This window comes from Sceloporus occidentalis, unplaced genomic scaffold (genome assembly GCF_023333645.1).
Source record: "Sceloporus occidentalis isolate IW3139 unplaced genomic scaffold, rSceOcc1.0.p SCAF_4, whole genome shotgun sequence".
Classification (NCBI taxonomy): domain Eukaryota; kingdom Metazoa; phylum Chordata; class Lepidosauria; order Squamata; family Phrynosomatidae; genus Sceloporus; species Sceloporus occidentalis.
This window is the reverse complement of record NW_028316984.1, coordinates 5713137-5735605: the sequence shown is the minus strand read 5'-3', so window position 1 is coordinate 5735605 and position 22469 is coordinate 5713137. Positions and strand designations below refer to the sequence as shown.

At 42.5% G+C, this 22469-nt stretch overlaps 1 protein-coding gene across 1 annotated transcript; it reads left to right on the top strand.

Moving 5' to 3' along the window:
- Window positions 1–6337: 6337 nt before the first annotated feature.
- On the top strand, window positions 6338–19641 carry LOC149313462 (uncharacterized). Its single transcript, XM_089519137.1, has 6 exons — window positions 6338–6387; window positions 15545–15636; window positions 17629–17778; window positions 17925–18056; window positions 18572–18648; window positions 19324–19641. The coding sequence occupies exons 2-5, from the start codon at window positions 15550–15552 to the stop codon at window positions 18623–18625; spliced, it is 423 nt and encodes a 140-aa protein (XP_089375263.1). The 5' UTR covers window positions 6338–6387; window positions 15545–15549; the 3' UTR covers window positions 18626–18648; window positions 19324–19641.
- Window positions 19642–22469: the final 2828 nt, after the last annotated feature.

Genomic DNA, 22469 nt, shown 5'->3' with positions numbered 1-22469 from the left:
GGCTGCATTTAACCACTGCACCACCAGAACTGTACCACTATTCTGCTTTGGTCAGACCTCCCCTGGTATACTGTGTCCAGGTTTGGGCACCACAATTCAAAAAGCATGTTGAGAAACCAGACCATGTCCAGAGAAGGATTATCAAAATGGTGGAAGTTCTGAAAGCCTGAAACAATAAGAGAAAAGATAATAAACAATAAAAGGCGCCCCAATTAAAGGATTCAAGTATAAAATTTGAGGTTTTGCAGATGACCTAGTGATTCTTTTGGAAGCCCCCAGCAAAAACATCAGTACACGAACAGAAATGGTGCAGAATTTTGGTAAATACACAGCAATATTAACTTTGAATATAACTAAAAATGAAGAAAAAGATCTACATGAGAAATCCGGATTCCTGGTATGAAATAAAATCAAATCCAAATATCTTGGAATACACTACTCCCTTCTCCTTTTGTGTGGTGTCTTTTTAGATTGTAAACCTGAGGACAGGGAACCGTCTAATTAAAAAGACTGTTTGTAAAGCGCTGTGTAAATGTACAGCGCTTTATAAATAAAGGTTAATAATAAGGTTAATAATTCAACTACTAGACATCATGGATATAAAAACAGAAGGAGACCGAGTCTACAAAAGTTTATGCTACAACTTCTTTTGCTCAGTTAGTCTCAAAGGTGCCACAAGATCTCTTTGCCAATTCACACAAGAGTGATTTAAGTACATTAAAACCGTGTTCAAAAATATGGCAAATTAAAACAGAAGACCCTACAGCCTGTTAAAACAATTGGAAGCCAAACAAATACAGAAAATGTGAACTAAATCCAATGGTCCGCTAAAGGATCAAACAAAAAGTCATGTTTTTATTTGGCATCCAATAAAATAAATGTTGGTGCCAACTGGGCCCCTAAAGGGGCCCAATAGAAAACACTGTCTCTCACATCTTCCCATCATGTACTGTTCCCACTGGTGGGACACAGCATGCTCTGTACCAGTTAAAGTTTCCGGACCAAGTACAAGGGGAGCCCCAGGTAGAGTGCATTACAGAAATCTAGACGGGAAGTTACTAGAGCATGTATCACGGTCTTCCAGGAAAGGGCACAGCTGGCATATCAGCCAAAGCTGATAACAGGCACTCCTGGCTGTCGCATTTACCTGATTCATCATCAAGAGTGACGGATCCAGGAGCACCCCCATACTGTGAACACAGTCCTTGGAGGAGAGAGATGTGGGGAAGGTAGAGTCAGCATTGCATGGCTGTTTAAGCATTAAACCAGGACACTAGAGATCAGGGTTCATAGAATCATAGAATTTCCATGCAGGAAATCTCAATCAAAGCATCCCCGACAGATGGCCATCCAGAAGAAATTTGCCAAGAACATCCTGTGACAAGTTTGTCACAGGGTCTCTATAAGTCAAAAATGACTTGGGGACACACAACAAGAACAAAAACAATAAGGAAAGGCCATGCCCACTTCCCCTCCTTTCTTTCAATTGTCAGATCCCTGATTTTGATACATTACAGATGTTACTTTAGGACTAAGATTACCATTTTTCATCTTTCACAGCCCAAAGAGAGTGAGGCCAAAGCTGGAGACAAAGGGAAGCAATGTCAGGGCCCTATCCACATTACAGTCAGGCACAAGCCTCTCCTTATCTCAGGTGACGAGTATTAGGAAGAAGAGGAGGTAGATTTGGATGTGGAGATACTCAATTTTGTAAGTTTTCCTCTATGTTCAACTGTAACTAAAAGTTGCACTAAATGACCTAGAGATTCCTAGAGAGAACAATCTACAGTCTGCCCTTCTCTTATGCAGGGGGTCTGTTCTGGACGCCCCGCCCCCCCGTGTAAGAGAAAAAGCATGGATGCTCAAGCCCCATTCAAACGCACTGGCACCCCTCCCCTCTCCAAAGTCTTCCGCAGGCAGGGCATATGTTCCTGTGCTGGCACTGGGTTATTGATTTCTTTGGAAAATTCTTCAACTGGAATTTCTATAAAATCTGCAACAGCTGGTATTAGATATTTATATAATTTTTTATAATTTTGTTATTTCAGTCCCCTAATTTTAAGATAATTTCCTCTTTGCTTTAAGTGCTCCATTGCTTTCCTGTCCGATTCTCTTTCTTGTTGTTTTCTTATGTTTGTAGTTGATTCCTCCAGAGTTTGTGTTCTTTCTTCCAAGTTGTCTATTCTGGTAATAACTTGGTTAATTTCTTTTATAACCTCCTCTAAAGAATGCTTAAATCTTTTTAGTTTAGATTTCAGATCTGATTTTATATCCTGTTTCAAAACTATTCTCAAAACTCTCATTTCTTCTTTTAAATTTTTCTCCATTTCTTTTTTCCATTTTGATTTTCCATCTTTTAATTTCTTCCACAATTGGAGCTTGGTCAGTCAAATTTCTCCTTTGAGCTTGTGCTGCAGCCTGGGCTGCTGTGCCTTTTCTAGTAGTTATAGAGGACATATATATTTCCCCCCTTTTTATATGCTTAATTTTTATGACATATTTTTAATTTCTCATCCATTTCCAAGATTAGATTTAGATCAAACAAAGCACAGTTTCCACATATGCAGTAAATTTAGAAGAAAAAAGAAAAAAGTTAATAATAATAGTATGGTTCTTTATTTACTCTAATCCAGTTTCTTATAAAGAGATGTTCAAATTGATTCCAATTTTTTGTCAAGTTTCCTCCAAAGGAAATTTCCCAAAGGTAATAAGGAAAAATGAGTGGTTCCCAACTTTGCACTTCCCAACTTTGCAAGCTGACTTAGGAGTCTTATACAATTTATTTCAATAAAGTCATTATGAATAATAAATTTGTGTCAGTAGTCAGTAATCTTCATGAAGCAAAAAGAGGAGAGAGAGCGAGAAGGAAAAATATTTAGTTCACCTGCCTTCAGTAATGAAAATAAAGAGTTAGTCAAAAAATTAGAGATATAGATTTCCTCTGTTTATGATTCATCCAGTAGGTGTCGCTATTCAATGGCTTTTTTTGTTGTTTTAATTTTGCCTTTCGGTCTTCATATGTAGTTATAAAGCTTAAAAGTGTGTAGATGCCTTGTCTTCAAAGTGTATAATCTATTATTGCCTTAATTTTCTGTCAGTTCCAATCTTCTTCAACAGCTTTATTTACCTTTAAGTTCTTTTTATTATTTCCTACTGGGTTGGAGTTGGCATCAATGTCCCAAACTCATATTTGGCTATTGTAGGCTTTAAAGCGTTTTTGTTCCAAAGTTCAATTTCAATAGGGGTGCTTTAAATCTTTTAAATAGAGCTTCACGTAAGGCTGCAGTTGCAGTTGTAGACTTTTTCTAATCTGGGTTACAACAAAGTTTAAAATAGCTGTGAAGTCAGTACTTTAGTATTGCAACATTTGTTGTGTGTTAAAGCTTCCTCCAAATTAACCATGGACCATATCATGCTGCAGCTGCCTTAAGGGCATGGTCCAGGAAGGGAGAAGAAAGTAGCGGAATGTAAACAACTAGCTCTGCAGATAGTGAAGATTATCGCACTGCGTTCTGAGAACGTTCCATATCATCACGTGATGAGAACGTTCCAGGAACGGATATTACCGCATTAGAAATCAAAACGTGATCAGAACGGGATCAGAACGGCAGTTTACCGCACTGCGATTCCTTTTTCTTGAAACCGTTCTCAGAACGGTTTGCTGTATTAAGTTTTGTGGGCTGTCTTCTGATGACGTTGCCACTCAGTGGTTGGACGGCTCGGGAGAGGCGCCGCCCCCAGGAAAGAGGGAAAAGGGAGGCTTGGGCCATGGAGCTCGCCTCTCCTGAGTCCCTCGGCTTACTGAAATCCCTCACCTCCCTTCCCCATAGGAATCAATCCAAAAACGGAGCTTAAAGAGCAGTGAGCCCTATGGGTCTTCATCTGGGGGGAGCAGAGGATGCTTGGCTATGGGGTTGTCCTGCCATCTCTCCCTCTCTCCTCTTTCCCCATAGGAATCAATCCAAAAACGGAGCTTAAAGAGCAGTGAGCCCTATGGGTCTTCATCTGGGGGGAGCAGAGGATGCTTGGCTATGGGGATGTCCTGCCATCTCTCTCTCTCCCCTCTTTCCCCATAGGAAAGAATCCAAAAACGGAGCTTAAAGAGCAGTGAGCCCTATGGGTCTTCATCTGGGGGGAGCAGAGGATGCTTGGCTATGGGGATGTCCTGCCATCTCTCTCTCTCCCCTCTTTCCCCATAGGAAAGAATCCAAAAACGGAGCTTAAAGAGCAGTGAGCCCTATGGGTCTTCATCTGGGGGGAGCAGAGGATGCTTGGCTATGGGGATGTCCTGCCATCTCTCTCTCTCCCCTCTTTCCCCATAGGAAAGAATCCAAAAACGGAGTTTAAAATCTCTCCCAGATGCAGACCCAAAGGGCTCTCCTCTGCTCCTTTTAAACTCAGTTTTTGGATTGATTTCTATGGGGAAGGGAGGTGGGGGATTTCAGTAAGCCTAGGGACTCTGGCCGGGAGAGTGCTTCTCAGCCTCACTGAGAAGTCTTCCCTCCGAAGATTCCCTTGGGAGGAAAGGAAGGCAAGCGCCCCCCCCCCCCCAGCTTGTCTTCCCTCCGAAGGGAGTCCGAGGATTCTCTTGGGAGGGAAGGAAGGCAAGCCCCTATAAAACGTTGGGGCTTCATATGCTGGCATATGTTTGAAGAAAATAGGATAAAACCTATGTAACTTGAGGGGCCAAGGGCAGAGTCCCCTCCTTGGCAGCCTGGGCTTTAAGGGAGCTCCACGGAGGTCCCTTCAAGCGGAGGGAAAGGGAGAGGACTGGGCCAAGGGCAGAGCCCCGGCAGCCATAGCAGCTCTTTAAACCGGTTAGAAAAGAAGAGTCCTCTGCTGTCATCCCATTTCCCCTTTTTGGCAGCTTGACACCCTTTTGCTTCTGTGTGTGTGCATGTAATGTGTGCCTTCAGGTTGTGAGCTTCCCTCCCCGCTTTAACTCTTGTCTGGCTCTTTGCTATGGAATTCTGGGAGTTGTTTGCTTGCTTTTCTGTGGTGCTCCAAACAGAGGAGCTTTTGTGGGTTCCCTCCTGGAGGGAAGGAGGAGAAGGTCCTCGGCATCCCTGCCATCCCTGCCTCCTGCAGGCTGCAAGCACAGGAGCCCCACTGGACATGACACCAGAGGCCCCCCGCAGAAGCAGCCAGACCCTCTCCCTCTTGCTCTCTGCCCTGGTCCCCTCTTCCTTGAGGGAAGGAGGAGCTCCATGGAGGTCCCTTCAAGCCGAAGGAAAGCAAGTTGCCAGGGAGGGGACTGGGCCAAGGGCAGAGCCCCGGCAGCCATTGCAGCTCTTTAAACCGGTTAGAAAAGAAGAGTCCTCTGCTGTCATCCCATTTCCCCTTTTTGGCAGCTTGACACCCTTTTGCTCCTGTGTGTGTGCATGTAATGTGTGCCTTCAGGTTGTGAGCTTCCCTCCCCGCTTTAACTCTTGTCTGGCTCTTTGCTATGGAATTCTGGGAGTTGTTTGCTTGCTTTTCTGTGGTGCTCCAAACAGAGGAGCTTTTGTGAGTTCCCTCCTGGAGGGAAGGAGGAGAAGGTCCTGGGCATCCCTGCCTCCTGCATTGTGACAGCACAGGAGCCCCACTGAACATGACACTAGAGCCCCCCCCCCCCAGAAGCAGCCAGACCCTCTCCCTCTTGCTCTCTGCTCTGGTCTCCTCTTTCCCTCTCTCTTTCTCTCTCTTTCCCTGCTTTCCTCTTCTCTTCCTTGTCCCACCTTTCCTCCCTTTTTCCTCCCTTCCCTCCCTCCTTCTTTCCCCCCTCACACACACACACCTTCCCTCACTGCAGTCGCTCGCCTGCCTGCCTCCCTCCCTGCCTGTCATTCTTTCAGCCAATCAGGAGACGGAGGAATGAGAGAACGGATTTGAGAACGGATAAGAATACTGCACACACTTCTCTTGGAATGTTTTCATCACGTTTCAGCTCTCTGGGAACACATTCAGAACACATTCAAATCCGTTCCCTCCTGGAACACATTTGGAACACATTTAAGCGTTCTGAGAACCCGATTGGAACACATACGTGCGGTATTCTCAAATGCGTTCCGTTCTCATCACGTGATGAGAACGTTCTCAGAACGCAGTGCGATAATCTTCACTGTCACCAAGAACAGTTTGGATTCTTGGATCATGGGCTGTGGTTCCATGAGGGGGAACATCTGGCAAGGGATGGGTTGCATCTCATGCAAGTTGACAAAAATGTTTTTGCCAATAGTCTCAAAAAAACTGATCAGGAAAGCTTTTAAACTGAGTTATATGGGGGAGGGAGACAGTATCCTGGAAAGCAAAAGGGCTGGTGAAAACAGTCAAACTGTCATAGAGAGAAGAAGGCAAACAGTGCAAAGGCCCAGCAGTGGGAGACAAAGATTTTTGCAAAGGCAGCAAGTAAATGGAACACATGGTCTTAAATATCTGTACACTAATGCACTGACCAAGCTAGGTTGTAAATAAAATACATATAATGAAAGAGAAAATTTTTATCATTTGTTTATCTCATGCTTCATTTGGAGTTTGTGAACTACTAATCTTTAACATAATTACTTTTGAACTTTTCACACCATTGCTAATTTGATATACAGGCTACAGTGGTACACACTGGAACACATTCACACTACATGCTTTCATATTCTTGTATATAACAAAAACTAGCAGGACAGTAATTTTCACTCGAACAGCATTTATTATTATTATTATTATTATTATTATTATTATTTTAGGGGAGATGAAGAAGCATATATTTCTTCCCTCCTAAAGCTTCCTTCCTATGTTTAATAGGAGCTACAAATGCCACCCCTTACTTTCTCTCTCTTTCCCCCCATCAATCAGGCTTCTTTGACAATGAAATTCCACCATCTGAAAAGCGGGTGGGTGGGAGAAAGTAAGGGTGTTTCTACTGATACCCAACAAAAAAGTCTACCTTTCTACTATGACATTATCACCATCTTGTGGTGAATATCCAGAAAGCTTCCCCTGTTCACTGATAACAATCCACACATAAAAAAGTAGGAAAATCTCCATAGTGAAAACATTCCTGTTTATTTGGCCATTTTAGGAACATCATGCTTCTACTCTTAACTCCACTATAGACTGTATCTGCATTATACAATTGATCCAGTTTGGCACTGCTTTAATTGCCAGGGCTCAGTGCTATGGAATTTTAGGATTTGTAGTTTTGTGAGATGTTTAACCTCTGTCAAGCGCTCTGGTGCCACAACAAACTACAAATCCCAGGTTTCAATACTATGGAGCAATGATAACAGCCTCTGTGTTGTTATAATGTTGAGGAGAGGTGGGTAAGGTTCTTGTATACCACCTGCTACCTTAAGCTCAAGGGTGGTTTAGAAATATTTGTTGTGACTGTAATAATGATGGTCATAAATCCCCAGCCACATAGAATGACATCTATGCCATAATACTTTCTCCTCAATCATCCCGTCTTCCTGAAAAAGATCTGCACAACTAGTCCATAATATATAACACTATTATTTTGTTGTTGTTGATGTTGTGTGCCTTCAAGTCATTTCTAACTTATGGAGACCCTATCATGGGGTTTTCTTGACAAGATTTGTTCAGAGGAGGTTTGCAACTGCCTTCCTCTGAGGCTGAGAGAGTGTGACTTGCCCAAGCCCATGCAGTGGAATTGAACCCTGTTCAAACCACAACACTAGGCTGGCTCTCATACGTTTTCTTCTTGTATATCATTTCATATATTTCAAAGACCTGTCATACATTTTCTAAAACAGATTTTCTAAAACTGCTGTTTGAGGAATACCACAGTTTCTGGTTTCTTAACTAACTGATCCAGATATTAAATAGGATTGTTAGGGAAATATCCCCAATATGTTCATTTGAAGGAAGAGTCCTTGAGTGAAGACAAAGAAACCGAAATGTGTCCATAGGCAATATGCACTTTATTAATTGGCCAATGGCGACAGCACACCATTGGTGGTGATAAAATTACTGTCGCACCCAGCAGCCATTCCCAAAAGTTTTTATAGCAAAACACAGTTCATTGTTTACATAGAGCTAGCTCAATTGGCTATTTAGTACACACATGATTATAAAACAGGCAGTTAATAGGCTATTGTCTAAACAACAAGTGACTGGTTGCGTTCACTGTCCACGCAATGGTCACATATTTTCTTATTGGCATTATATTTGCTATTACTTTGCTATTAGTCTGGAATGCAAAGAGATACTAGCTAGGCTGATCCTGTTCTCTTCCAAGGCTACTGCTGAGACACAGGCAATTGTATTCTTCAGAGTTCTCTTAGAGAAAGGGGGGTGAGTGCGTGCGGTGTGAGTGTGTATACCAAGGTTAAGAGGTGATATGATAGCCCTGTTTAAATATTTGAAGGGATGTCATATTGAGGAGGGAGCAAGCTTGTTTTCTGCTGCTCCAGAGACTAGAACACGGAGCAATGGATGCAAGCTGCAGGAAAAGAGATTCCACCTCAACATTATGAGGAACTTCCTGACAGTAAGGGCTGTTCGACAGTGGAACACACTTCCTAGGAGTGTAGTGGAGTCTCCCTCCTTGGAGGTCTTCAAACGGAGGCTGGATGGTCATCTGTCGGGGATGCTTTGATCTGGATTCCTGCATGGCAGGGGGTTGGACTGGATGGCACTTGTGGTCTCTTCCAACTCTATGATTCTATGATTCCCAGAGGCTGAGAGAGTGTGACTTGCCCAAGGTCACCCAGTAGGTTTCATAGCCAAGCTGGGAATTGAACCCTGGTCTCCAGAGTCATAGTCCAACACTCAAACCATTACACTACACATCTCATTATCAGTCTTCATTTTTGCCTTCAGATCCCTTCTTTAACCAGCTCCTTGCCAATAATCAGTAACCCTGCCACCTTTTCTGTATTTGTAGATATAAAACTATATCCATAAACAAAATAAATGTTTAAAATTGCTTTAATCAAATTGCATCATAAAAACTGGACAGATTACAGGTGGATTAAGAATGAATGGCATGAAATATGAAACACTGAATAATGTATCACAGTTATTTCAATATTATACATATTTAAAATCAGTTCTGAGATGTTGAAAATAAGTTAAATACAAAATTATTTTATGTATGGTATAATATGGAGATTGTCGTCACAGAAAAAAATATTTGTTTTCAGAGGGTCAGCATGATATAGTGGTTTGGAGTTGGACTATCCTTGGAAGCGGTGGGATAAAAATAGATGATGTTGATGATTATGATGATGATGACTCTGGAGCCCAGGGTTCAATTTCCAGTCCAGCCATGGAACCTAGTGGGTGACCCTTGGGCAAAAGTCACACTCTCTCGTGGAAAGCACACTGTGGAAATAATCCAGTTTGAGGCTGCTTTAACTGCCCTGGCTCAGTGCTAGGGAATCCTGGGAATTGTAGGGTTTTTCTAAGGTTATATTTTATTTAATTTTTAATTTATTTTTATGTCATTGTTTTATTTAGTTTGTGGTCCAAGTGCTCTCTGACAGAGAAGACTAAATGTCTCACAAACAATACAGTTCCCAGAATTCCCTAGCATTTTGAGCCAGGGCGGTTAAAGCAGCCTCAAACTGGGTTACTTCTGAGGAGTGTTTTGGACCTTGAGTCACACACACACACTCTCTCTCTCCAATGCAAACCCTCTGAAGAAACTTGCCAAGAAAACTTAGGGTTGTCTTAATTTGGAAACCACTTGAAAGGCACACAAGAGACAAATCAATCACAGGCTTTTCTAGGCAAGGTTTGTTCAGAAGGAGGTTTGCCATTGCCATGCTCTGAGGCTGAGAGGGTTCAATGTCACCCAGTGGGTTTATAATGGACTACCAGGGTCGCAACAGTCCAACACTCAAACCAATAAGCCACGCTGGCTCCCGCCCTCCCAGCCTGGATTGTCATTCATTCCTATGTTTTGCCAATAGGCGCCTAGCGCGCATGCGCAGAGCATTCTCTATTGATCTTCCCCTCGCCTTCCTCGCGCGGCGCCACAAACCGTTTAACGGCTCTCCTGTTGAGCGCGTGACGTCAGCTGTCTCCTTTCCCGCTCTGGGAACTCAAAAGTGGAGGCACTCCTGTTCTCTTTAAAATCCTGAAAGCACTCTTTCAAAAGTCAGGAAATACAAGGTTCGCACACAAAAAGATCCCTTACAAACTCATTCCTTTCAGAGTCAGGAGAAGCCTCACAAAGAAATACTATTTTTATCATTACAAATAAGTTCCCTCCCCCATTTTTACACACAGCAGCAGCTTCTGTTAAATTGTTGGCTAACAAACGCCACTTGTTGAGGAGATTACTCCTGGTCCAAAACACACTGCAGAAACAATCCAGGTTGAGACCCCTTTTAGCTGCATTGGCTCAGTGCTATGGAATTCTGGGATTTGTAGTTTTGTGAGACATTTAACCTCTGTCAGAGTGCTCAGGTGCCACTACAAACTACAGTTCCCAGGATTCCTTAGCCCTGAGCAAGGGCAGTTAAAACTGGATTATTTCTGCATTGTGTGTTTGTTGGGGACTGTAATTTTTGTTTTTAAGTAAGAGCCCTTAGGGAAATGGTTCACTTCTGTGGGACAAAAAAACAACAACATTGTTAAATAAGCAAGAGCTTCCTTTGAGTCAGGAGTGGTTCAGAGACATATGTTTTGAATGCCTTGAGTTCGCACACTGGGAACTGAATTTCACACGATGAAATAAAAATAAAGTTCAGGGTTTGGATGAGTCTCTCAAGGTTCATATTTCAAAAGAGTGGAAAGATGGGTTCAAGCATGGGACTGGAGCAAAATGGCAGTGCAGTCTCTTTACTGCCTTCCAGTCTGTAACCTGAATTGAATCCCACTTAGAATATACATTTTTTGACAGCATGGTTATGTTTTATTGAAAGGAAGAAGGCTGAAGTGTATAACAACAAACTGTGTACCAGTCCAGTAGGAATTCCTCAGCGTTGAAATGATCAGATTTGCTGTGCAGATTTTTATGGACGGCTCCCACATAGGCATCCATCTGAGAGAAAAAATATTTTTTTAAATATTGTTTATTTAATTTGTATTCATTTAAGTCCCATATTTCCACCAAAGAGCTCAAGCTGTCGCACTTGGTTATATCCCAGCCATTTTATTCTCAACCCTATGCAGCACTTTAGATTAACAAACAGGGGTGAACCCATGATCACTGATGAATTTAAAAACTGAGTAGGACATCTCTAGTTCCTTGACTGGATGTTAACCACTATAACACACTGTTTTCCCCTCAGAAACAATGTGGTACAGGACAGGACTTTTGACAGTTTACCCCTATTTTTTCATCTTTAGTCAGTCAAACTCTTGGACTGTAACCTGACAAATTTACACACATATATCCTGGGATTCAAACCATTTAGGGTTTTAATGCTGCCCTTCATACATCATTATTGTTTCATAAGTGCAGGGTGACCAAACATCCTCATTTTCCAGGACATGTCTATTCCAACCATCTGTCCAGGAGGAATTTTACATTTATATGAGTGATGTTAGGTTTTATTTTGTAATGTCCTCCATTTTCCTTGAACGGCCTACATTTTGCAGTGCCTCATCCTCCTTTGTGGGTACAACATCTGGTCACTTTGCATAACTGAACACAGTTGCTTAGTGGTTAAATAGTGTCCCATGTAACTGTTCCCCATTATAACGTAATGGTTCCTAAACAACATTTATAATGTACAAACACCTCCATAGGATTATAGAGTTATTTACACTTTGTTCCTGTTTTCTCAGAAGTGAGTCTCACTGAGTTCAATGGGACTGAACTCCTAGTTTTTAGGAAAATACAAACTGGTGCTATGCTGAGCATAATGTGGCTTGTGAATTTCTGTAGATAACAACACCATTCTTATCATCATCAGCCAATATGGGCACTTGTAAAAGGTGGGAAATGTAAGCCTGTCAAATCTGAGGTACAGATTTATGACAACATTTTCCCTCTGAACATAAATTAATAGCTATGTATAGAGGATACAGTGTTGGAAATCATCCATAGAATCCTGCATTTTAAGCCATGTACAATTATTATACTCCTTGGATCAGCTGCACTTGTGGCAGCAAGTCTTTATGGCCAAAAGGTTCACTGGTAACCATGAAATAATCACAACATGATAAAGGAAATCTGTGCTATGGTTACCAACATTTTTATTTGTCTAAACGTACTTATATGTATCTAAATTTGATCTGAATTTCAGTGAGAGCAGGAAGGCCGTCTTCCATAATGGAAAGCAGTTACAGTACTATAGTTTTTTGTGGGCTTTTCGGGCTATGTACTCATACACCCACTTGCTGTCCCTCAGACAACTGGGAGGCCGAAGCCAAAAAACAAATAATTAAATAATTTTTTTAAATAAATAAATAAACAAATAAACCGGGACAAATGTAGGACACAAATGTCAAACGGAGGACATTTTTTAAAAAAATGGAGGACACACAAAAAATTGGCTGATTTTTTTTTTAAAGTTAATATAAATGCATGTTTTGGAGGCTTCTATAGACAATTGCCCCCCTTGCCCGCCGCTTGCCCCCCCTTGACCAGCCCCTCCTGATAGGCCAAAGGCCCCACACCCACACGCGAGAGGCCAAAGGCTCCAGCGGCAATCGGCGGCAGGACCGGGCAGGGGCCGGTCTCAAGGCCTTGCCTACCCCTGTTTTCTGTTTTACCACTTCAGTTGAAACCATTGAAGGTTGCTAATCAAAGGAAGCAATTTAACTTGGCTACTACAGTGACAGCTTTATTTTAATCTTTCAATTTCACATGGCACTTGCTGAAAGAGTTGTGTAAACTTATCTACCTTCAGAACATAACCCACTTCAACTGGGCCACTTAGAATCATGTATCAATTTTAGCAGCCTTATGCAATTTCCTATTCCTGGGCCTCATGTTTCTCTATTCATATCACCACAGAATCATAAAACCTACAAGTTGGAAGGTTTCCCCAAGGTTGACTAGTCAACTCTAGTTCTTCAGCAGAAAACTGGTCAGGGTCGCTTTAAGACATTAGAAGAAATTTTGTAAGAGTTGGTGTTTTTCTGCTAGTCATTGTGCAACAGTGAGCAGAAGTACTAACATAAGCAACACATAACATAAAATGCTTGCAGTGAGTTGAGTAGTATTGTGGCTCAACTTAGCAAAGCAGTTTATAAAATCTCTTGTGGAATGGTGTGCATTTGTTTAGTTACTTGTCTAATTCAATTACAGTACATTAACATTAGAAGAGCAAAATTTTTAACTAAAATTTTTATTCTAAATTGACATTTAATTTTAATATTGTGTTATTTTTATTTTGTATTTTATATATTGTATTTTGTAACTGTATTTTGTATTCCATTGATATGATCAGCTGACTAATCAATAAACCTGTTGTTGTTGTTGTTGCTGCATTGGGATAATGAAAATTAATCAAACCTTAACAGGTTCGTACAAATGCATCTCAGTAAATATTTATCACAGCTTGGTAAACTGAAAGGACCCCCTCTCCTGCACTGCTTTGCTTAGGCCCTGTTCATTTAAACCCATGACCTCCCTAATTGAATCTATCCATCTAGTGTCTGGTCTTCTTTTTCAACAGTGAACTGGCTGTTGTTGTTAACTGCTCTCAAGCTAACACCGACTCATGACAACCTATAGATGAGACATCTCCAAGAACCCTTCTCCTCCACTGTTCTGCTTAGGTCCTGGACATTTAAACCCATGACCTCCCTCACTGAATCTATCCATTTAGTGTCTGGTCTTCTTTTTCTACTGACCTCTGTTTTGCCTAGCATTATTGTCTTTCCCAGTGAGTCATGCTTTCTCATAATGTGGCCAAAGTAGGACAGCCTTAATTTGGTCATCTTGGCTTCTAGAGAGAGTTCAGCCTTGATCTGTTCAAGGACCCATTTGCTTATCTTTTTGGCTGTCCATAGTATTCTCAGCACTCTTCTCCAGCACCACATCTCAAATGAGTTGATTTTCTTCTTATCTGCTTTCTTCACTGTCCTGCTCTCATGCCAATACATGATACTGGGGAATACAGTGGACTGGATAAGGCTAACTTTAGTCTTCAGTTGTATATCTGTATTCTTTGGGATCTTGACTCATTCTTTCATAGCTGTCCTTCCTATTCCTAGTCTTCTTCTGAGTTCTTGAGTGCAGTCTCCATCCTGGCTGTGGTACAATATAAACAGTTCCAGGGTGTCCTGCTCAGTGTAACAGTTACCTACAGGTGCACATACATGCATGCACACACACATGGACCCTTGCCTCTCTGATCCTTGTCATAGGTACTTCTGTTAGTCAAAAGATTTCCTTCAACTTTAATCAGATTGTAGCATTCTATCAAACACTATTCAGCAACTAGACTCTTTTCAGAAAGAGATGAAATCTAGGAGGAATTATATTAACTGCCTAAGTCTCTCTCCCTCCCACCCCCAGACTGCTTTTCAAGCCCAAACCTCTCAAAGTGCTTTATATTAAAAGAAAAATTGGTTTAGTAAAATACAGCAGAAACCACAAAGGAGGATATCAGGAAAATTAAAAGTCTGAATGAAGAGTCATACTCCAGAGAACAACAAGAACTTTGAAGTAAAGTTTTTAAAGTTTGAGAATTTATTGTTCCCATCTGCTATTAGAAGCAGACCATACAAAAACTAAGACCATGCACCCAAATTTAACTTTTTGGGTGCTATGAATTACTAGGAACCATAAGGCTCCATGGGGAGGATCTGTGTGAAACTCTAAAATATCTTCAATCTATGATCTGTGTGAAAATCTACAATATCTTCCATCTCTCTTCAATTTCATTCAACTAAAATACAAAATTGTGTGTATAGTCTATATCGTGCCTCAGCTCAGCTATAAACATGGAACCTCTGTATTCCTACAATTCCTACTATTTCTGTGCAAGGAGGGTTTCTCATCTTTAGAGCAAATGTACGGACTCAAAAGAACTGAAGCAGAAAACAAGCTTGCTCCCTCCTCAATATGACTTCCTTTCAAATATTTAAACAGGGCTATCATATCACCTCTTAACCTTCTCTTCTCCAAGCTAAACATACCCAGCTCCCTAAGACGTTCCTCATAGGGCTTGGTTTCCAGACCTTTCGCCATTTTAGTTGCTCTCCTTTGGACACGCTCCAGTTTCTCCTTTTTGAATTGTGGTGCCCAGAACTGGACACAGTATTCCAGGTGGGGCCTGACCAAAGCAGAATAGAGTGGCACTATTACTTCCCTTGATCTAGACACTATACTTTTATTGATGCAGCCTAAAATTGCATTGGCCTTTTTAGCTGACGCATCACACTGTTCACTCATGTTCAACTTGTGGTCTACGTGGACTCCCAGATCCCTTTCACACGTTGAAAGATTTGGGAAAAGGTGATATCTTATGCCTAAACATTATGTAAAGCATTGTATTTATGCTGATGCATTCAGAACAAGAATTTTATAGCTTTTTAAAAGCCGGCTCTTTTCATAAACACAGATATGTAATGTGTACTGAAGAGACAATTGGCTTTATGGGTTTCTTTCTGACTACTTAAAATATTTTGTTTTTATATCTAGACACAATGGATAACTGGAATGAAAAGAAGCTGGAAGAAGTAGTGAAGAAGATACGCGATGAATTAGAGAAGGAACATATCCAAATTCAAATAGTATGTTCTTTTCTTGATTTGTATTGCAGTATATAATTAAGATATTTGTGTGCTTCTGTAGAGAAATCAGTCAAGACCAGCCATTTGGCATGAATGGTTTAATTGAACCTGATCAACCGAACCAACACTTGGCCAATTTAATTGACAACAAACTAAGCAAGTCCATTCCTTTTATAGACAGAGACATGCATGTTTAGTTTGGCAAAATAGTCCATGGATCATTCACTAACAATATATGACAATATTAAGATGCAATAAAAAGACTGAATCCAGTACACCAAATGTGAACTCACTCAGAAATACAATTGTCTTGTGTAGTTACAGGTTTAATGTATATGTTTTCCAGATATTAAATGCATCTCAGCTTTTTCTAAGATAGATCTTTGTTATAATCTGAAAACCAGGAAAAAAGGCTAAAATATCATGGTAATTCTATTGATGCAAAAACAGTTTGCTTCTATAATGCAGTTTGACACTGCTTTCATTAGCATGGCTCAGTGCTATGGATTCCTGGGGTTTGTAATGGCACCAGAGCTCTCTGACAAAGACTAAATATCATACAAAATTACAAAGCCCAGAAACTCATAGGATTGAGCCATGGTAGCAAAGGCATATCAAACCATTAGTATGGATATAACCCAAGTGCAAAAATTGTGTAGTAATCTGTAAAACTTCACAGCCTTGAATTTCAGTTTGATACTTAGGTGGTTTTGACCAAATAAGTATTTTTCTTGATCAAATGCAAATAGATAACCAAATGCAGTTGGAAAAACAAAACAATTTCCTTGCATGTTATCAAGAAAGCTAAATAAGACCATCTGCCCTGTTTCTGTCTTGTCTTTTAAGTTGAGTAAGGCAAAACAGAGATAAGGCAGATGGTCTTATTAACTCTCTTGGTGGAGTGCTGGCAATATTTTTTTAAAAGATTGCATCTGGTCACCAGAAATAAAAATGCATCTTTATTTATTTATTATTTAGAGTACTTATATTCCACTCTTTGGCCACAAAGGCCCTTAGAGCATGTTACAGATTGTTAGTTTGACAGTTCTCTGCCCTCAGGATTACAAATTAAAAAGATATGACACAAAAGGAGAAGGCAGTGGGGAAAGGGATCGAGCCCAGCAGATACTTCCAGTTTCTTCTTTCCCTCTGGGATCATGGTGGTAGCAGTTAAGATGTAATGCTTCCCAGAACTCCTTTATCTGAATGAGTTTTTTCTTTACCAAATTCCTTATTTCCTGCTAATTAGTAGATAACTGTTATTTATTATCCTTCTAGTAAGTTACTTTACTATTTCCTTATTATTTCAACATCTCATCAATCTTGTAAATGGGTAGCCAAGAAGAGAAAAAGAAAATATACAAGGGCTAAGGACGAAAAGGATGGAATGGGGAATTTATTGCCTTCAGGGGAGTTTTATCCATCCTGTTGCACCTTTGACTGGACTTCTCAGGCAGGCTTTTAAGGCCCTGCCTGACTACTGGAGCTGCTGTGAGTTCTGGGGGGGGTGTCCTTGGAATCCTCCCTCTTCCTCCACTCAAGCTGGCTCTGTTTTCCTGTTAATTCTGGCATAATGTAAAGTTATTTCATTCTCTTAGTGTTTTTTCCTACTTGGTCAATTCAATTGGTTTTCCAATTTCCTGAGCCCATACAATCATGTTGTGTTTTATTTCCTCCTGCTCTAGATCTCTTTGTTTGAGAACTTTATAATATTTAGAAATATGACCTTTTTCCTTGTCAAACAGTATTCTGTCTATAATCGTTATTTCTTTGTTCAATCCTGGTTCTTTTTTTTTTATCTTTTTTAAACTTCTCCGTTAGTTGTATATAACTGAACTAGTAACTGATTCTCCCTTCTGCTTTCAGTTGTTCATATGATTTAGGAGGGAAGGTGTCTTTTCTTTTATTATTGATCCTTTAAGTTAGCCACGATGTGGTTTTGTCTTTTCTGGTTCTGTTGAAAATAAATTAGTCTTTTATTTCTTTTTATAGGAAGTGGAAGAGACTTTTCAAATTTTGGAGACTATCAGAAGTTGTATAGATGGCAAGGAGAAGGATTTAGAAGAAAATGAAGCTTCTTTTCAACGAATTGAAGAGCAAATATTAAAACAGATAGAACAATTAAAGCATCTTGTACTGCAGGTATCATTTTAAGTCATTTTACAAACCCCAGAAGATAAGAGATTTTATAGATTGGGACTGTGTTTATCCCAGACAACGTTCTGGTGACCCCTAGGAAGGTGAACTTGATATTTAAATGAAGTTTTGTGCCTCTCTTTTTTCATCAGCCAGAGAGCGATATCTCAGAAATGTTTACTTTACTGGATAGTATGAAAATACACATCGAACAGAAATACGTGGTTTATTGTGAAATACAAAAGGATAAGAAATTGCTTGAAAAAATTCATTGTGAACTAAAGGTAACAGTTCCTTATTCATGGTATCTATACCGTATTTTAAGGGGATTTCAGACTTCAGCTCCCAGAATCCCAGGCTATTGGCCAACATGGCTGGGGCTTCTAGGAGATGAGATCCAACATCTCTCTTCAAGGGCACAGTCTGGGGACCACTACATAGTTAACCTCTTGGGTTCTTCAGTACACATCCTTTAAGGATTAGAATCATAGAGTTGAAAGAGACCACAAGGGAGGCAACAAAATCCTTTCTCACAGCAAACACGGTTCCTTTTAAGGCTTAGACAATAAAAAACAGCAGAAATACAGTTTCATATAAATATTAAACACATGAGGGACAGACCCAAGGCCCCAGGAATACTTCTGACTAGTTCCCACCATGTTTCAATGTGAGTAAAATACCAGGGCTTTCCCCCCCATCTTTTATAGCTTCAGTGAATTTTGTGCAAATAGACATACAAAATATCTTCTGCTCTCAAATATGCTTTTTTCACACAAATTTTTTTTATAATCTTACTCAGAAGGGAGAAGACTGTCATCTTTCGGACACTGAGGAAGAGAACAGCCTTGCTTAGTGTCATCAGAGGCTGTCCTGAAGGTACAGTGTATCTTAATGTGTATTTTATCCATAATTGTAATGTTTTATTAGTTTTATATATCTATTGTAGATTTTTTCTTGTACTGTTTTATAATTTTCTTGTACACCGCTATGATCTATTTGTAATAGCGGTTTATAAATTAAAAAATAAATGCATTACTTATTAGAACTAAACAAAATTTGCATCCCTGTTCATTGTCCAATAACATGGCCTGCACTCCACATTTAGGATGCTTATTTAGGCTTGCTTGAAAGTAAATCCCATTGAAATCAGTGTGATTTTTTAAATAAAAGTTAACCATTATGTAAAGAGGGGGAAATCTGATTTATTTAAAATACCACTAAATGCAGGTATTTCCCAACTTGTGTTTTGTGAGTTAGGATTGCATCCAAGTGAGAAAAATTATATGAAATGAAAAAACAAAACACATGACTTGTTTCCAAAACTGATTGAATTATTATACTGGGATTTCTTAGTAAATCTGTGGTTATAATTCATATAGATCACTTGTATGAGAGGGGGGGAAATTATCCGACTACTTAATCTTACCTAATTAAAAAATGACAGGATTGTTTCTTGAGTTCTCCTCTGCAAACAGAAAAAAACTTGTACTATTTGCAGAATGGGTTAAAACGAGGGATGCAAAATATACTGATTTTCTTTTCTTAATGCAGGCTCTTTAAGACACCATGTTCTAATTGTTTCCCAGTCCATTTGGAAGACACTTCAAAGATTCAAGGAGAAATCTTCCTGCCTTCTGCAGGTGCGAGCAACTCCACTAAAGGTGCGAGCAACTCCACACCAGCATAAATAAAACCATTTTAGCAACATGTAATTCCATCTATTATGATGCACTTTCCAAAGGTGCTCACAGTACAACACCCTTCTCACAATGACTACCTGGCAGGATTATTATTATTATTGTTAACTTGTTGATAATTGTTAATTGCTAAGTTCCAACACAACTGGAAGTAAAGTTATGCCCCCTCAGATTTTCAGTTTTTGTTTTGGCTGTGTTTTGCTTTTTGAGATGTATAGGTGGTTTGAGTGAAGTGGTAAGTTCTCTGTGTTTTGCAGCAGTTTTGAGCCATTTGGAAGAGTGGGGCAAAAATTTTAACTAGAACAATACATTGAGGAAGAGTTGGGGACTTTGGGGCCACATTTTGGGGCTTGGAGGCCGACATGTTGCCCAAAGACCACACTTTCCCCAGCCATAATATTCCACTGTAATTGCAACAAACATAAATACAAAATAGGACACAATAAAATCTAGTTAAGTACAATTAAAACATAGAGCAGCCACAAACATAATTTATACTAGTGATTCAAACTAAAAAGACTTCATGTTTGTTGGCAGTTGTGGAGGGTGGAGTCTCCTTCCTTCAGGCTTAGTCCTGATGGAGCTGGACTTGCCTGGCCAACTCCCTCTCAGGCCGGCGGGTGGCAGTTGTGGAGGGCGGAGTCTCCTTCCTTCAGGCTTAATCCTGATGGAGCTGGACTTGCCTGGCCAACTGCCTCTCAGGCCGGCGGATGGCAGTTGTGGAGGGCTGAGTCTCCTTCCTTTAGGCTTAGTCCTGATGGAGCTGGACTTGCCTGGCGAACTCAGGCCGGCGGATGGCAGTTCTGGAGGGCGGAGTCTCCTTCCTTCAGGCTTAGTCCTGATGGAGCTGGACTTGCCTTGCGAACTCAGGCCGGCGGATGGCAGTTGTGGAGGGCGGAGTCTCCTTCCTTCAGGCTTAGTCTTGATGGAACTGGACTTGCCTGGCGAACTCAGGCCGGCGGATGGCAGTTGTGGAGGGCGGAGTCTCCTTCCTTCAGGCTTAGTCCTGATGGAGCTGGACTTGCCTGGCCAACTCCCTCTCAGGCCGGCAGATGGCAGTTGTGGAGGGCGGAGTCTCCTTCCTTCAGGCTTAGTCCTGGTGGAGCTGGACTTGCCTGGCCAACTCCCTCTCAGGCTGGCGGATGGCAGTTGTGGAGGGCGGAGTCTCCTTCCTTCAGGCTTAGTCCTGATGGAGCTGGACTTGCCTGGCCAACTCCCTCTCAGGCCGGCGGGTGGCACTTGTGGAGGGCGGAGTCTCCTTCCTTCAGGCTTAGTCCTGATGGAGCTGGACTTGCCTGGCCAACTCCCTCTCAGGCCAGCGGATGGCAGTTGTGGAGGGCGGAGTCTCCTTCCTTCAGGCTTAGCCCTGATGGAGCTGGACTTGCCTGGCCAACTCCCTCTCAGGCCGGCGGGTGGCAGTAGTGGAGGGCGGAGTCTCCTTCCTTCAGGCTTAGTCCTGATGGAGCTGGACTTGCCTGGCCAACTCCCTCTCAGGCCGGCGGGTGGCAGTTGTGGAGGGCGGAGTCTCCTTCCTTCAGGCTTAGTCCTGATTGAGCTGGACTTGCCTGGCCAACTGCCTCTCAGGCCGGCGGATGGCAGTTGTGGAGGGCGGAGTCTCCTTCCTTCAGGCTTAGTCCTGGTGGAGCTGGACTTGCCTGGCCAACTCCTTCTCAGGCCGGCGGGTGGCAGTTGTGGAGGGCGGAGTCTCCTTCCTTCAGGCTTAGTCCTGGTGGAGCTGGACTTGCCTGGCCAACTCCCTCTCAGGCCGGCGGATGGCAGTTGTGGAGGGCGGAGTCTCCTTCCTTCAGGCTTAGTCCTGATGGAGCTGGACTTGCCTGGCCAACTCCCTTTCAGTCCGGCAGATGGCAGTTGTGGAGGGCGGAGTCTCCTTCCTTCAGGCTTAGTCCTGATGGAACTGGACTTGCCTGGCCAACTCCCTCTCAGGCCGGCGGATGGCAGTTGTGGAGGGCGGAGTCTCCTTCCTTCAGGCTTAGTCCTGATGGAACTGGACTTGCCTGGCCAACTCCCTCTCAGGCCGGCGGATGGCAGTTGTGGAGGGCGGAGTCTCCTTCCTTCAGGCTTAGCCCTGATGGAGCTGGACTTGCCTGGCCAACTCCCTCTCAGGCCGGCGGATGGCAGTTGTGGAGGGCGGAGTCTCCTTCCTTCAGGCTTAGTCCTGATGGAGCTGGACTTGCCTGGCCAACTCCCTCTCAGGCCGGCGGATGGCAGTTGTGGAGGGCGGAGTCTCCTTCCTTCAGGCTTAGTCCTGATGGAACTGGACTTGCCTGGCCAACTCCCTCTCAGGCCGGCGGGTGGCAGTTGTGGAGGGCGGAGTCTCCTTCCTTCAGGCTTAGTCCTGATGGAACTGGACTTGCCTGGCCAACTCCCTCTCAGGCTGGCGGATGGCAGTTGTGGAGGGCGGAGTCTCCTTCCTTCAGGCTTAGTCCTGATGGAACTGGACTTGCCTGGCCAACTCCCTCTCGGGCCGGCAGATGGCAGTTGTGGAGGGCGGAGTCTCCTTCCTTCAAGCTTAGTCCTGATGGAGCTGGACTTGCCTGGCCAACTCCCTCTCAGGCCGGCGGATGGCAGTTGTGGAGGGCGGAGTCTCCTTCCTTCAGGCTTAGTCCTGATGGAGCTGGACTTGCCTGGCCAACTCCCTCTCAGGCCGGCGGGTGGCAGTTGTGGAGGGCGGAGTCTCCTTCCTTCAGGCTTAGTCCTGGTGGAGCTGGACTTGCCTGGCCAACTCCCTCTCAGGCCGGCGGATGGCAGTTGTGGAGGGCGGAGTCTCCTTCCTTCAGGCTTCGTCCTGATGGAACTGGACTTGCCTGGCCAACTCCCTCTCAGGCCGGCGGATGGCAGTTGTGGAGGGCGGAGTCTCCTTCCATCAGGCTTAGTCCTGATGGAGCTGGACTTGCCTGGCCAACTGCCTCTCAGGCCGGCGGATGGCAGTTGTGGAGGGCGGAGTCTCCTTCCTTCAGGCTTAGTCCTGATGGAACTGGA

Bases quoted from the DNA above. Each gene is read 5' to 3' on its own strand.
- LOC149313462 (XM_089519137.1), top strand. From the start codon at position 15,550: ATGGATAACTGGAATGAAAAGAAGCTGGAAGAAGTAGTGAAGAAGATA. The intron at 15,637-17,628 runs GTATGTTCTTTT...TTCTTTTTATAG, and splicing joins AACATATCCAAATTCAAATA to GAAGTGGAAGAGACTTTTCA. The intron at 18,057-18,571 runs GTAACAGTTCCT...AATCTTACTCAG, and splicing joins AAATTCATTGTGAACTAAAG to AAGGGAGAAGACTGTCATCT.